The sequence below is a fragment of the Notolabrus celidotus genome, chromosome 2, assembly GCF_009762535.1.
Source record: "Notolabrus celidotus isolate fNotCel1 chromosome 2, fNotCel1.pri, whole genome shotgun sequence".
NCBI lineage: Eukaryota > Metazoa > Chordata > Actinopteri > Labriformes > Labridae > Notolabrus > Notolabrus celidotus.
The window spans coordinates 10,996,995-11,012,020 of NC_048273.1; the positions used below are offsets into that span (position 1 = coordinate 10,996,995).

Sequence of the window (15,026 nt, forward strand, 5' to 3'; positions counted from 1 at the left end):
TGTGTGTCTGTGTGTGTAAATATGTTAAAATGTAAAAATCCCTATACTTTTTGGGGGGATTAAACTAGGATAATACTTTCTTCCAGGCTAAAACACAAAATAAGAACTAATTCACAAACAACACAAAACTTCCCCCCCATTGGTCAAGCAATGATGGCCCTCGAGGACAAAAAGGTCCTGTGATGCTCCATTTGTCAAGTTTTACTATGTAAAAATACAATCTCTTTGGTACACAACAACAACAACCACTCTCTTCTTCTTCTTAGTCTTCCAACCGGTGCAAACTACATACTACTAAATACATAAATGTACATGGCCCTTACAAGTTTCTCTGTTCTATGCTACTGTACAAACATGGTGGTAGTTGATATAATAGGCTTACTATGATAGTATTAATAATATTTATCCATAAATTGCTTTTCAAAACAGGGTCACAAAGTGCTTTACAAATAGCAAAGAAACTAAAAGACAATAAATGACAAATATGAGGAAGACAAATAAAAGGAAATAAAACAATGTTGGAATAAAAAAAAACAATCAAAAATCAGAAATGTAAAATACATTTAAAAAAAAAATATATATATATATAAAAATATAAAAGATTATAAAAATAATAAAAACCTTGATTAAAAAATACTCAGGTGACATCTCCTGTAAAATCACATCTATAAAAATGTGTTTTTAAAAGAGGATAAAGAAGTTGCCAAAATGGTCTCTTTGGGGAGGTTGTTCCAGAAGATGGGAGCTCTGACAGAAAAGGCCCGGTCACAGTTTGTCCTCAGCCTTGAATGTGGGACGACAAGCAGAGCCTTGACTGAGGGCCTCAGATTACAACCCGCACATATTGGGTATGGAGACCAGAAATGTCTCCTGCTGCCTCTCTTGCTCTGGTACAATCCAGAGGCCTACCCTGCCTGCCTGCCTGCCTGCCTGCCTGCCTGCCTGCCTGCCTGCCTGCCTGCCTGCCTGCCTGCCTGCCTGCCTGCCTGCCTGCCTGCCTGCCTGCCTGCCTGCCTGCCTGCCTGCCTGCCTGCCTGCGTGCGCCTGCTTGTTTTGTGAATTTCAGTATGTTCACACACAGTATATTTCACTTTCTTTTTTACAACATATCATTGCAAACTGAGCAATTGCATTATATAGATAAACAATTAATAAAAATAATAATAATGACAGTAAAATGTGAAAGACTCAGTCTGCTTCTCCCACTTTAAATCTGAGCAAAAATAATTTTAACAAATAAAAAACATACATGCGTACTGGTTAGGTCAGGGGTGTGAAATGTGCGGCCCGTGGCCCAAAACCGCCCCCCCTAAAGGTTCCAATCCGGCCCGCGGACGACTTCCCAAAGTGAAAAAAATACATAAAAGGCATTAACTGCAATTTTTCAATAAAAGTAACTACTATCTCAGATTTGTCCTCTGGAGGTCGCATACAATGATAATACTAACGGAGCGCACCTGAACAGCGCTCTGGAACTTTTTTTCTCAAAGTGAGGAAAAAGAATATTTGCAGGTTGCATAATTCAGTGGAAATTCAGACTTTTTAGAGCACTTCATGATCCAATCAACACTAAAGTTTATGTATATGTAAACTTGTCACAGCAGGAGCGGTGCATCCACATTTATTTGTATTTGCATTGTGCATGTGCTTACCACACGTGCGCCCTGTCACAACTAACACTAGTACTACACCCCTGCATAAAGCAATGTCCAGCTGGAGCTGGGGGGCTCTATAATGGTCAGCTTAACCTTCTTCATTGTTATATAATCTATCTGTTCTTTTGTAGTAAACATTACGCACTGTGTCAGGTGAATGGGTAACCTGTGTGTTTGGTGTGTTTGCAGCAGGTTTCAGGGCTTAAAGAGTAAAATATTCGGCCCCACTATGAGACTCATCATGGCAAAAAAATACAACAGCTGTTTTTTTAAAATAAATAGTACATGAAATCAGTGGCAGTTCTGGGGATGGGCCAACAGGGGCCAGTGCCCCTGTAAAACTGAACCCCGACCCCCCTGTGGCCCCACCTCCACACCAAAATAATATTTTACAATAAAAAAAGCTTCGGTATTGCGCCGATGTTACTGGCGGAACCATACACTGTAAATAAAAATGGACAGCATTGCTCCGCCTCTTCCCGTTGTACGGTTCTGAAGCCAAAAAATCCTGCTCCTGGGCGCCGCCATTGTGCAGCCAGAGCCTGTGAAGCCACTGTAACAAGCTCTGCCCTACAGTATAGCTTCATAAGATGCTGTGTGTCCTTTGAAATTTCTCTCTACGGCGGCTGTGAATCAAAGGAAACCCGGAAGTAAAACCCCGTTTTTAAACTCTAAGAACGAACGAAAAAGAAACTTTTCAGGAAAAAGAGGCCTGGAACATACTGTCAAATACTAACTACATATCACCACAACATACGGATGTGAGAAACATTCGTACGACGTGTATTTATTTTTTAAAGTTTGACTGCTCCCCCATTCAAATTAATGGGGGAGACGGATTTTTTGACCTATACTGCAGCCAGCCACCAGGGGGCAGACACACTGCTGAAAGCCTCACCACCAGGGGAGGATCCGTCTTGCTTGGGCGAAACACATACATGTGGCACTTGGTTCCAGTCCCTTAGAGTGCTAAGGGACTCATGTTGAGTGTAAACAGCCAAACAACTGCTGTCAGTCTGCATTTTGATATAGTACACAGTAGATACAGTTGTGCTCATAAGTTTACATACCCTGGCAGAATTTATGGTTTCTTGGGTAGTTTCTGTTGTCATTATGATATAAAAAGAGTAAACACAGTTGTTTGATAATCATTTGCTTCACCCAACCACTAACCATGAGTGAAAAAAAGTTTTTCTCTTAACTTTCATATTCTCTGAAAAATGGCCAAAAAAAATCACAAATTCTACCAGGTTATGTAAACTTTTGCGCAGAACTATATATGTCTAGTATATAGGGATGCACTGATGTTTTGCCAGTTTGTTCTCAGCAAGCATGCCGGATATGGCCCTGGTGGTGAAGCTATCAGCAGTGTGTCTGCCCCCTGGTGGCTGTCCATTTTTATTTACAGTCTATGGTTCTCAGCCTGGTCTTTTGTCAGGGTTGAAATTGTCCCTCTGACAACACCCTTGGCCCCAGCCTGCCCCCCCAGATTTTTTGGCTTCAGAACCGTACAACAGGAAGAGGCGGAGCAACGCTGTCCATTTTTATTTACAGTCTATGGTTCTCAGCCGGTCCTCGCCCTTCTCAGTCTCTTTTGTCAGGGTTGAAATTGTCCCTCTGACAACACCCTTGGCCCCAGCCTGCCCCCCCAGTAAAATTGGTCTAGAACCGCCACTGCATGAAATGTGAACCTGTTCAGAATGTACTTGTACTTTTTTTGCACTACAACAAAGGGACAAATTTAGATTTGTAGGTTATTATGTTATGAGTTTACTGGTCTGGCCCACTTCAGATCAAATCGGGCTGTATGTGGCCCCTGAACTGAAAATAGTTTGAAGCCCCTGGGTTAGGTTATTATGGTACTGGCCTAAGTTGAAGTGCTGCCGGAAATACCACAACGACGCTTTGGGACTACATGTCCCGGCAGCCTTTGCGGTCCACGAGGAAGAGGATTGTCTCGACCTTGGAGTTTGACGTAAAGCAGCATGGCCGGCAAGGAACCAAACGTAAGTGTTCTAGAGGCAATATTACTTTAATGAATGATTTCTGGTGCTGAGTTTGAGTTGACATGTTGATCTATCTTCAAATGAACTCATGGTGATGTTGGGGAAACGCTCACAGTGTGTATGAGCACAGAGAAGGTCGGGCTGGCACAGGTCAGGTTAGTTAGCATGTCGCAGTAGTTGACAGTCGCGTTAGCTCATGCATGGATTAATTGGACTAACATCCGTCTCTGTAGCAAGGTCGTGTTGTTTCACCTGACGTGATTAATTATGGGCATTAGCTTCATTTGGACCTGGTCAGACCCTCAGTTATTCTCGTGTGGGCCAGTCATCTATCCATGCTAACGTGAGCCTGGAGGGGGTACATATAACAATGATGACAGGATGATTTGTCTCCAATGTCTCTCCGTTTATCCTTAACAAAGTCTCCTCCATGCGTAATGCGCGTAAACTTTGCCACATAGGTCCTTACCTTGAATACACACTGTTTGTGTCTTTTCTGCTGGCATGGCTTGTTTCACTATCTCTACATAGGTTAAGTAACAACCCTGCCATCATGGGAACATTAAAATCCCTTCACAGTGCTGGCTAATACATGTGATAATAATTAAAGTCTATTAAAACATTTCATACTTGTAAATGATTTCACATGTGTTGTTTTAAATGCCTTTGCACCAGTAGTGATATGTTCTAGGTCACCTCTCAAACCAAAGCCCATACCCCCTCAGTGTGGCCAGTCTTTGGAGTGCTTGTAGATTTATTTTATTGTGTTTAAGAATAATGAAGGACACTGTGCTATTATATACTGAAACTCTGCACATTTTCTGGCAGTGTTCCTAAGACCTGTGCCTTAGTCTCTAAGATCTGAACGCATTTCCTTCAACCATACAGCTCTCTCTGCTATGCATTGTGAGCTCTAATACTTTGTCAAAAAATAAATTAAAGGTTTGTCTTTTTTAATAATTTCCAATCATTAAATTATGCCCCACATGACTATGATCCAGCTGAAGAAACACATCAAAGATCTGGGTCTGTGTGTGCATCATGCAGATTGTTTAGTCTATTTTGTGCACTGTAATCAGAGACTCCAGTCTGCAGTTTGGCTCTTGTTTTAACTGATAAATGATAGGAGTGTAGAGGAACCGTCATGCCTAGGAACAAAGTTTTATTTTGTCACTTCAGTCTGCAATTATTCTCCACACTGCACCTCATGCAGCATTCCCTGTGTACATCTCAAGCTGCAACCTCCGGTCTCAAAATACGAGTCCAATGCAGAAGTGCTAAAAACTGACGTTCATCACGGATCCGCTTGAGGCTGGCTCCAGAAGTACCGGAAACCACATACACACCAATTCAAAAAAGACCAATAAACATGTTTACAGCCTGGTACAAAAAAAACAGTGTAGTCTGGATAGCTCATTTCTCGCTTGACACACACTGTATGGGGGTAAAAAAAATTTAAAGGCAGCAATTTTGAAGGTATTGAGATTACGAGTCTTCCAATGAGAGGCACAGCTGACTGCGGGAACACTGTAGCTGTTGGCTAGGAGGCTCAAAGCCCGTCTCTTTACATCACATTTGCTCCACAGCAGCAATATGGCCGCTGCCGATTGGCCCTAAAACAGCACTTCAGAAACAGATGGGTGACGTCACGGATACTACGTCCATATTTTATACAGACAGTTGTCTGCAATGGACTGGCAGTATGTATGTTCATGTGTCCTGGACCACACGCTTTCCTGTTGGAAACATTCATATGGAGCCACAGACCACCTGCTTCACTGATTTTTGTTCATATTTCTCTGCTGTGCATCATGAAAATATGAACTTTTACTACTCATGTTATTCCAACATGTAAAGAGGTTGTTTATGCACTAAAGCCAGGTGTGCATAAAAGTACAGGCCATATCATGTCCGTGTTTTTTCAGGGATAAAGACTGCATTTCAATGTTAAATGCTGGACGATCCCTGTGGGTCATACTGCGATCCACGAGCAAAGACATGGATTAATTAATAATCCATCGAAAACTTGTTACTGGCTCAGATGACCATGTGTATTAGATTGTAATGTGCATGGAATAATGGAATTATATTTGACAGCAGCGGCATCAGCCATTGAAAAACGGATATCGGTCGACCACTAATGTGCAGTTGTTTCATACTCTGGCCCTTGTTACATACCCGGCACAATCTGATTTGTATCTCCATGCCAATTCCTCCTCTCCATTCATCTCCTCATATATGATGATAGAATTCACTTCTTCGTTCCATGGAAAAGACTCACACATGGCCACTGTCTTTCTTTCCCCCTGCCCTACACACACTAGCGTTTTGTCCAGCACCTGAGGGATCTGGCGGGCCGGATGTCCTCGTCTGGTGGCAAGGGCGCAGGATTAGGACTGAAGCTGCTGCTTGGAGCCGGTGCATTGGCATATGGAGTTAAAGAAGCCACTTACACAGGTAAACAAAACTTGGATCAAAAACTTCTGTCTTAATAAGTAACCATTCCATGCAGGTGGCACTACACAAAAACTACAACACTACTGACCAATGAAGTTCTATGAAGCTGCTCTTGCAGAATAATTAAATTGTTGTAGCGGTAGGTGCTCACAGTTTGACAGATTAATTACTGACTATCCTTGTTGTCATATTTTCTGTTTTCACTTATTGCATATAAGGAAATTTATCAGACTGAACACAAGGTAGCACATTTTATCAGGTCTTGTTCTGAAGGCATTTTGAAATATGTTTACATCAATTACAGGTAATGCTATTTACATTATTTATAGTTGTCAACAGTGTGTCTTCACCTCTTCTGAACATGTTTATGTGTGTGTGTTTGTGTGTGTGTGTGTGAGCAGTTGAGGGTGGTCACAGAGCCATCATCTTCAACAGGGTTGGCGGGATGCAAATGGACACCATTCAGGCTGAGGGGCTGCACTTCAGGTACGCTCAGCAGCACATTCATATATTTTTCTGTTTCAGGATCAATACTGTTTCACCAACAATATATATGTGTCAAAAAATACTTTTGTAGGAAATCATAGGGACATAAAGTAATGAACACATGAAAATGATATGAATGCTATGTTGACCTGTATGAACTGAAACCAATCACAAGCTTAGGGAGTATTTGTGTTCCAAAGTAAATATGGAAATTTTGTACTGGACTTAAGCAGCTGTAACCCTAAAATGTGAATATGAAGCAACAAATTGACATAAAATTTGACCAGTCTTTTTCAGTTTGCAATTAATTAATTCAACCCTCTAAACCGAACACTGCCATTGTAGCTATAGAAGTTTTACGAAAAGAATTAGGCCTGGAGCTGTTAACACCGAATCTGTGATTTATTTATTTTTTTGAATCCTGAAACTTGGTAAGTCAGGCGATACATTTGAAACACAGTTCTATCTGACCATGCGCTTGTAGAATTAGTATTACAGCTGCTAGATAATGAAGATAATTCTTGAACATAGCATTTTTCAACTGTATGTTGAACAAGGATGAAAACTGCAATTTTTATTAAAGCTGCAATTAAATATTTTTGGGAGCATAACAAAGGTTCAATTAAGGACCAAGGGGTCATTCGGGATGTATTTCTTTTCTATACTTATATTGGAATTGTCAGTACAACACAAAGAACGCCCCACCTTAAGTAACTAGGCAGTATACAAACATACAAAATGTATGTATTTACAGTTAAGTGCAGACATTTACATCATACTGTGATACTGTACATTTGTGAATATTCAGAAAAATAAGTAATATAATAATAATAATACAACCCTGATTCCAAAAAGGCTGTGTATAATGTTCATTAAAAACAGAATTTGATGGTTTGAATATCATTTGCACCCAATATGTAGTTTTAAAAATTACAAAGACAACATATCAAATGTTTAAACCATAGATTGTATAAGTAATGGACGTAGTATCCATGACGTAATCCATCTGTTTCTGAAGCGCTGTTTTGAAGCCAATCGTTGGCAGGAGCCATATTGGAAATACTGAACTCAACCTAACTTATGTCGAGGTAAAGAGTTGGGCTTTGAGCCTCCTCGCCAACAGCTACAGTGTTCCCGCCTGTCAATCAAATCAGCTGTGCCTCTCATAATGGAAAACTTGTAATCTTAATATCTTCGAAATTGCTGCGTTATGAAAAAATTCACCTCCTGTACAGTGTGTGCTGATCAAGACTTGAGCTATTATCAATGTTCACAAGTAACTTCAAGACAGGGGCAGAGAGAGACAAAAGATTACCATTCCAATGTGTGGCCTGTTGGATGATCGAGTCATCAGGCTCACTCATAATGAAATGCTGTTTTAGTCAAACATTTTTACCTGTACTTCCTGTGTCAGTTAATTGGTGTCTGTCTTGTAGGATCCCATGGTTCCAGTATCCTATCATATATGATATCAGAGCCAGACCAAGGAAAATCTCCTCTTTGACGGGCAGCAAAGGTAAAATACAAACACAGGAGCAACACACACAGAGGCTTTAATTGGTTATTTTCTATTGAAGGAAATTTCATGGGCTTACATGAGCCATAGGCTTAATCACCATTACTCACTAGTATTAACCCTACAGCCACAGTGGTTCACTTTTGCAGCATCTCACCTTGAGGAACCATATTCACTGTAAAGTTTGTCTAGAGTAAAAAATGAAAGATTAAGACTTTTTTATTTGCCACTGCCTTCCTATCTTAGCTTATTTTAACTCACTTTAAATGCAAATTTTAATGTAGTTTGCAATATATTCTAATTTTCCTTTTCTTTTCTGTTTTATTATATTTGTCATTTTAATTGTGTTCTTTTATGCTTGTCTGAATGTTTCCAATGCTTTTAATGTTTTAATGTAAAGCACATTGAGTTGCCCTCGTGTATGAAATGCGCTATACAAATAAAGCTGCCTTGCCTGCCTAGAGTCTCTTGTCAACGATGCAGTCCCAGTTAGAGAATGGTCAATATTAATTTAAACAAAGTAGACTTGCATTTTAGTTAGTGTCATATAAAAGAGATAACATTTGGCATGTGTTGTGGGGTGCACAGATCTGCAGATGGTGAACATAGCAGTACGTGTACTGTCCAGGCCCCTGGCATCCAATCTACCAACAATGTATCAACAGCTTGGGAAGGACTATGATGAGAGAGTACTGCCTTCCATTGTCAATGAGGTCCTCAAATCTGTAGTGGCAAAGTTTAATGCCTCACAGCTCATTACACAGAGAGCACAGGTATGTTGTCATAAGCTCTTACATGTACTTTAGAATATTATTCAATCAAAATATAGTAGCTTACAGTCCACTGCCTGGAGACCAGTCTTAACTTGTGTGATATGATCATTTCAGCATTAAATGTTATGTCATTGTGTATATATTTTCATTTGTGCTGTTCTCCAGGTTTCCTTGCTGGTGCGCAGGGAACTGTTTGAGAGAGCTAAAGACTTCAACATCATTCTCGATGATGTGTCCATCACAGAGCTGAGCTTCAGCAGCCAGTACACTGCTGCTGTGGAGGCCAAGCAAGTTGGTAAGGCTCAGCATGCCATACTGAGGCAGCAGCAAACAAACTCATGCTGACTGACTGCATGTTTATAATGTTCTTTAACTGCTCCATAAACCTCACACTGCTTTTTGTAGATCTACCCGTTAAGCATTTGAGAAATGTTAACTGATTATAAAGGAGGGGGGGACTTTTATTATCACAGCCCTATGCGTATAGCAGGGTTCTTCCTAAAGGCCCTGCTCGGCTTTACAAAGGAAAGGCATTTGGTGCTCAGACAAGAACTGTTGTTTTGTCTAATTAATCCTGCAGGTAGATGAATACATTTTCCTTGATGCTGCTTCTTGTTTGACTCTTCTTACTATTCTGCTTTTCTGTTAACCTGTCACAAATGTTTCAAAAACTTTCAGATTTCTCTGTAATTTTGTTGCATTTATTGGAATGTTTCATACCTCATAAATTGTAATTATCGTCACATTTGGATTTTCATGATTAGATGTTATAGTTACATAATTAGTAAACTTAATAATAATTATGCAAATGTTTGTTTTAGCTCAGCAAGAGGCGCAGAGAGCCCAGTTCTATGTGGAGAAAGCCAAACAGGATCAAAGACAGAAGATCATCCAGGCTGAGGGAGAGGCTGAAGCAGCAAAAATGGTAACTGACTGACTGACCAACTAAACTGGCTCTCCTTTTGTATTAGAAATCAGTGCTCAACTTCAGGAGTTTAACTTAGTGAGAGATATAGATGAAGAATCACACATCTGCTAGTTTCTGCTCAGGCAAAAGAGTGAGTGAGTGAGACTCTGGCTGTTTTCAAAAACCGCCTACTGCACTAGCAGGACGTACTGATTTGGCCAAAGTTCAGTATGTAGTATGTGAACAAGAGCAAAATCTGCAGTATGCCAAAACTACAAGGATGTCTACTGATTCGGGAAAATATCTCAGTATGCAGGGGACCAGTCTCCCTCGCGTACTGATTCCCAGATTGCCCAGTGCTAACGTTCCACTTTTTCTTTTTTCTTCTTTCTTGACGTGGGGCAGTCAGTTTTTAGGTGCTGTGAAAATGTTTAAATTCCATATAAACCACTTCTTAACTGTTTTAGAATATAAGTGGATTCTAAAGAAGTTTTGCTATCAGCTTGTCTTTTGTTTACTTCTGCTTCTGAAACCGGATATCCAGTGACGCCTGGCCCAGTATACTGCAAAACAGACCAAACAGAACAGCCATACTACATACTACCTGCAAACATAGTTTGTAGTATGCAGTACGTACTGCATACTACATTCGTAGGTAATATGTTGTAGGCGTTTTTGAAAACAGCTAGTGAGACAAAGATTTTGGGGCCTGAAAAGTAATCAGTGTCAGTGTCTACATGATTCTGCAGATGTTTGCTGCTTTCTTTTTTTTTGTTTACCGTTGTTGCAACAAACTTTGCAACAGACTGGTTTGTCTGATACTGCAAAACCGAACCAGTTCCAAATTACTGACGACACTGTGCCTATTGGGAACAAACTCTTAATTAACACTGGCAGCCATGTTGTTGTTGTTTTGTGTATGTGTCTCTGTGGGAAGTTAGTGGGAGGGGGGTGTTGCACTGCAGAGCCCATGGGGAGCAGAGGAAGTAGTTAAAGAGAAAATCCAAATTTTCATTTAAAAGAATCGTCCTTGAACACAAAATTTAATTCAATTTGTAATCAATATTGATTTCTCGCCCAGCCCTAATGTCAATAGTTTTTATGTGTTTTTGATTTTGTCTCTGTTGTGTCGGTATTTCTAGCTGGGGCTTGCAGTAACCAAAAATCCAGGTTACCTGAAGCTGAGGCGAATCAGAGCTGCACAAAACATCGCAAAGACGGTCAGTATCATATTTTGTCATCTGTCACTCTATCTTTATTTTTTCAAGAAAACCCAAAAGACTAAAGTTTGGGCTGTATTAGCATCTTTAACAATTATGTGTCTCACATCAGTGGACTAGATTATGTTGATGATTGTGGTATATTAATGGCTGTGTCTACTTTCAGGTGTCATCATCTCAGAACAAGGTGTACCTTAATGCTGACAGCTTGGTCCTGAACCTACAAGATCCATCAATTTTTAATAAGTAAGTCCTCACTCACTCACTCACTCACTCACTCACTCACTCACTCACTCACTCACTCACTCACTCACTCACTCAGACACACAAAATAGTTAGCTTGTCACAAAAAGACTTTATTTGGCATTTCCACTTCCCGGGTTTTTGTTTTTAGTAATTTTCAGTATGAACATTTAATTGCAGACACTTGAGACTTGCTGTGGTATGTGAACACATCATATCAGCCTGTCATAATGCAGATGTAAAAACTGATTTATTCTAAAAGCCTTCCCTTATAGAAACAAGATATTAATTCTGATGCACAGAAAAGAGTAGTAATATTTTGATATTGTCAAAACTAGAGTGAAGCAAGCTGGTCAGCTGCACAGGAAACCTTCTGGATGGATTTAAGTTTATAACAATACAATCATAGCTGTGCAATGCAACTTATATAACAACTCTAATTCCCCAAAAATTGGGACGCCGAGTAAAACATTAATATAAAAGGACTTTAATGATCCAAACCTTGCATTTAATTGATAATAGTGCAAGACAACATAACAAATGTTGAAACAGAAAAGTTGTATACTCCATCAATCAAACAGCCAATATTTATTTGTATAGCGCCAAATCACAACAAACGTTATCCCAAGACGCTTTTACAAACATAGCAGGTCTAGACTACTCTATGTTAAATTATTATTAAAGACCAAACATCAAGACAGGATAAGATCCAGTCCCCTCTTACTGACATGAGCATTGCACCTCGCAGTATTTAGAGAGTTACAGCGGCAAGGACAAACTCCCTTTTAATGATGAAATCCCCATATTCTTTGATACTGTTCGCTGAGGAGTGTTGTCCTGAAACTATTTGCTGCAGTCTCTCACAGTTTGGTGAACCCTTTCCCAGATTTACTTATGCCGGACAAATTCCAATGGATCCCTGTCTGTTCCGTCTCCAATCCGTCATATCACCGGATCCGATAGGTTTCTATTCTAGTCAATTTGTTAAATCCCACTGGGTCCGCTCCATTGTGTTCTGGCTGCGTCTCTGATCCGGTATGCCAGAGCCCTCCGGTACAGATACGCAAAACTCCTATTTTTGCCAGTTGCCGGAGCACGACGCAACAGAAAAGATAGAGTGGGACAGGAAGTCAGGCACCAAAACAAAATTAAAACATCCGGTTAATTTTCAGAATAAAAAACTCCATGTTATCGCCAGATCGTTTTTCCCTTAACTATGACAACAAACCGTCATAGTTAGCGAAGCCAGGCTTGGAGTCATCCAATAAAGACAACATGGATGACGAGAGGAGTACGATATTCATTAATGCAGTAATTACCGTGGGAAAAACTTGGTCACATGACTCTAGCTGTCCGGCGTTCCTGCTCCGTGCTGCGTTCTGAAAACGCAACCTGGTCCGGGGTGAGGGACTCAGTCTCTCTGTAATGCTCTTTTTATAACCATTGGGTTATTTACCCGTTGATAAGTAACATCATTAGATCTTACTCCAGGATCTGTCCCAACTTTTTAGGAATGTGTTGCTTGTATAAAATACAAAATGAGTATATCTTCTTGTTTGACGTTGTATTGTTTTCTGCTCTTTTTTTTTCAGCATGGCACTGGGAAAGTGATGAAGACGATACGAGGGGCGGCATTAGGACTGACCCTGTTGTCAGCAGTCTCTGCTTTGCTTGTGACCTAGAGAACCAAAATACATGACTTTACAAATGTGATTGTAGACATCAAAGATAAAAATATTAAAGATATCTGTCCCATTTCAGATATTGTAAGAATGGGTTCACATCAAATTGATTGCCAGTATAATGCTTATGACATGCAACAGCCTTTTGTGAATTACAATTCCTGTATCAGTAATTTGTAAAAATCAGTTCCTAGATGCAATGTTTCTATCAGGAGAGGGTGGTCGGGCTGATTGGTCAATGATGTTAATTTATGAATGTGCACTGCTGTCCACAGTATCTTGTTCTTAAAGTCAGATTTCATGCTGTCTTTTTCTCACATAGAGACTCTGAATCTTGCTGCCAGCCTTTTCTCCGATCTACACACATGATAAAAAGATCTGGTCTTCTTCATTTTGCTCCCTAAACTGTGATCTGCTTACATGAAGCTGGTTTTACAAATGTTGGGTGTGTGTCAGTCAATGCAGTAAATCTAATACTGCAGATGTTGGTGTTGGCATTATGTTGATAAACTTTTTTATCAACAAATGCCAATTAAAATTATTTAAAAGCAACCAGAAAACACATGAAATACAATAAAATATCATGTCCCATAGTGCTTTGAATGAAGAATGCACCATATGAAAGAATATGTTTGGGAGGGATATTGTTTCTTACAACAGTGGAGTTTCTCAGTTTAGAAGAATCCATAATACAGGGCACTGAAGTAGTTGCATTTACCCCTTTGTCACCTGTAAGCACACCTGGCAACACACTCTTAAAGACACAACATTGTTTTCCCCTGTTAAAACAACAACAAATAATCTCAAATAAACTTTACGAGACTAACAAAAGACTCAGATATATGTGTTTGCAGGCTCTTTAGTTCCAGTTGAGAGATTTGAAGGGTTTCTGGCATTCTTACTTCTTGGTTTTGGTAAGTCAATCAATTAATCTTTATTTGTATAGTGTCAAATCACAACAAACTTTATCTCAAGATGCTTTTATAAACATAGCAGGTCTAGACCGTACTCTGTTAAATTATTAACAAAGACCCAACATCAAGACAGGATACAATCCAGTCCCCTTTTACTGACGGGACTCGATTTCATCTTAATCCACTGTGTGCATTGCACTTTGCAGTATTTAGCTAGATACAGGCAAGGACAAACTTCCTTTTAACAGGCAGAAACCTCGAGCAGAACCAGACTCATGTTAGACAGCCATCTGCTTCAACCGAGTTGGGGTTGGAAAGAGGAGAATAAGAGAGAGAGATTATAGTGATGAGACCGATAGTAGTAGTAGTAGTAGCTATTGCCACTGAAGTCTGGAATATCCACAGCAGCAGGACGTCTATGGCAGCGACTCAGAGGAACCTACGAGACAAGGGAGCTCAGGGACTCCAGAAAGATCTATGCTTAGTAACTTTCAATAGGATATGTGACAGTGTTCACTTAAAGATTTAGTGACAAGTGTACATTGTGTTTAAAGTTAAAAAAAACTTCAGCTGTTGCTAAAACATGACAAAATAGATACAGGTTATATGCCATCTTCTGAGCTTCGAGACCCACATTTGATCAGAAAGAAGGAATTTGGGCAGAGTATTTCTGGTACCAGGCCTCAGTGCTAACTAAAAAAAACCAGATTCCATCAATTATATCTCAATGAACTACTTTTAAACACAACACTTCTTTCTGAATGTATTAAGTATAGAAGATAACCTAATTTTCATCAGAATAAGCCATCGTCCAAGACCATCTACATTAGTTCCCAAAAACCGCCAGGTATGGTATGGCATGGGGCATTTTTGCATTTATTTGATAGGACAGCTGAAGACAGGCAGGAAATGTGGGGAACAGATAGTGGATAAGGACATACAGCCTCTATACTATAACCTCCGTACATAGGGTGCACGCTCAAACCACTAGGCCAACGGAGCCTCTCAAAGCAGTTATTTGACACTTCCTCATGTTGTTCCCTCCTGTCTAGATCCTTGCTTATTAGGGCCCAAGCATCGACTTTCTTTCTTTCTTTCTTTCTTTCTTTCTTTCTTTCTTTCTTTCTTTCTTTCTTTCTTTCTTTCTTTCTTTCTTTCTTTCTTTCT

General features: G+C 39.9%; 1 protein-coding gene across 1 annotated transcript; it reads left to right on the forward strand.

Annotated features, from left to right (window-relative positions):
• The first annotated feature begins 3,529 nt into the window (after positions 1-3,529).
• LOC117807011 (prohibitin-2-like) lies at positions 3,530-13,767 on the forward strand. The gene is made up of 10 exons (XM_034676046.1): positions 3,530-3,661; positions 5,986-6,118; positions 6,520-6,604; positions 8,041-8,120; positions 8,709-8,893; positions 9,059-9,188; positions 9,715-9,818; positions 10,943-11,020; positions 11,187-11,266; positions 12,856-13,767. Exons 1-10 carry the CDS (start codon positions 3,641-3,643, stop codon positions 12,872-12,874), a joined length of 915 nt encoding a protein of 304 aa, XP_034531937.1. The 5' UTR covers positions 3,530-3,640; the 3' UTR covers positions 12,875-13,767.
• Positions 13,768-15,026: the final 1,259 nt, after the last annotated feature.

Bases quoted from the DNA above. Each gene is read 5' to 3' on its own strand.
- LOC117807011 (XM_034676046.1), top strand. From the start codon at position 3,641: ATGGCCGGCAAGGAACCAAAC. The intron at 8,894-9,058 runs GTATGTTGTCAT...GCTGTTCTCCAG, and splicing joins TCATTACACAGAGAGCACAG to GTTTCCTTGCTGGTGCGCAG. The intron at 11,021-11,186 runs GTCAGTATCATA...GTCTACTTTCAG, and splicing joins CACAAAACATCGCAAAGACG to GTGTCATCATCTCAGAACAA.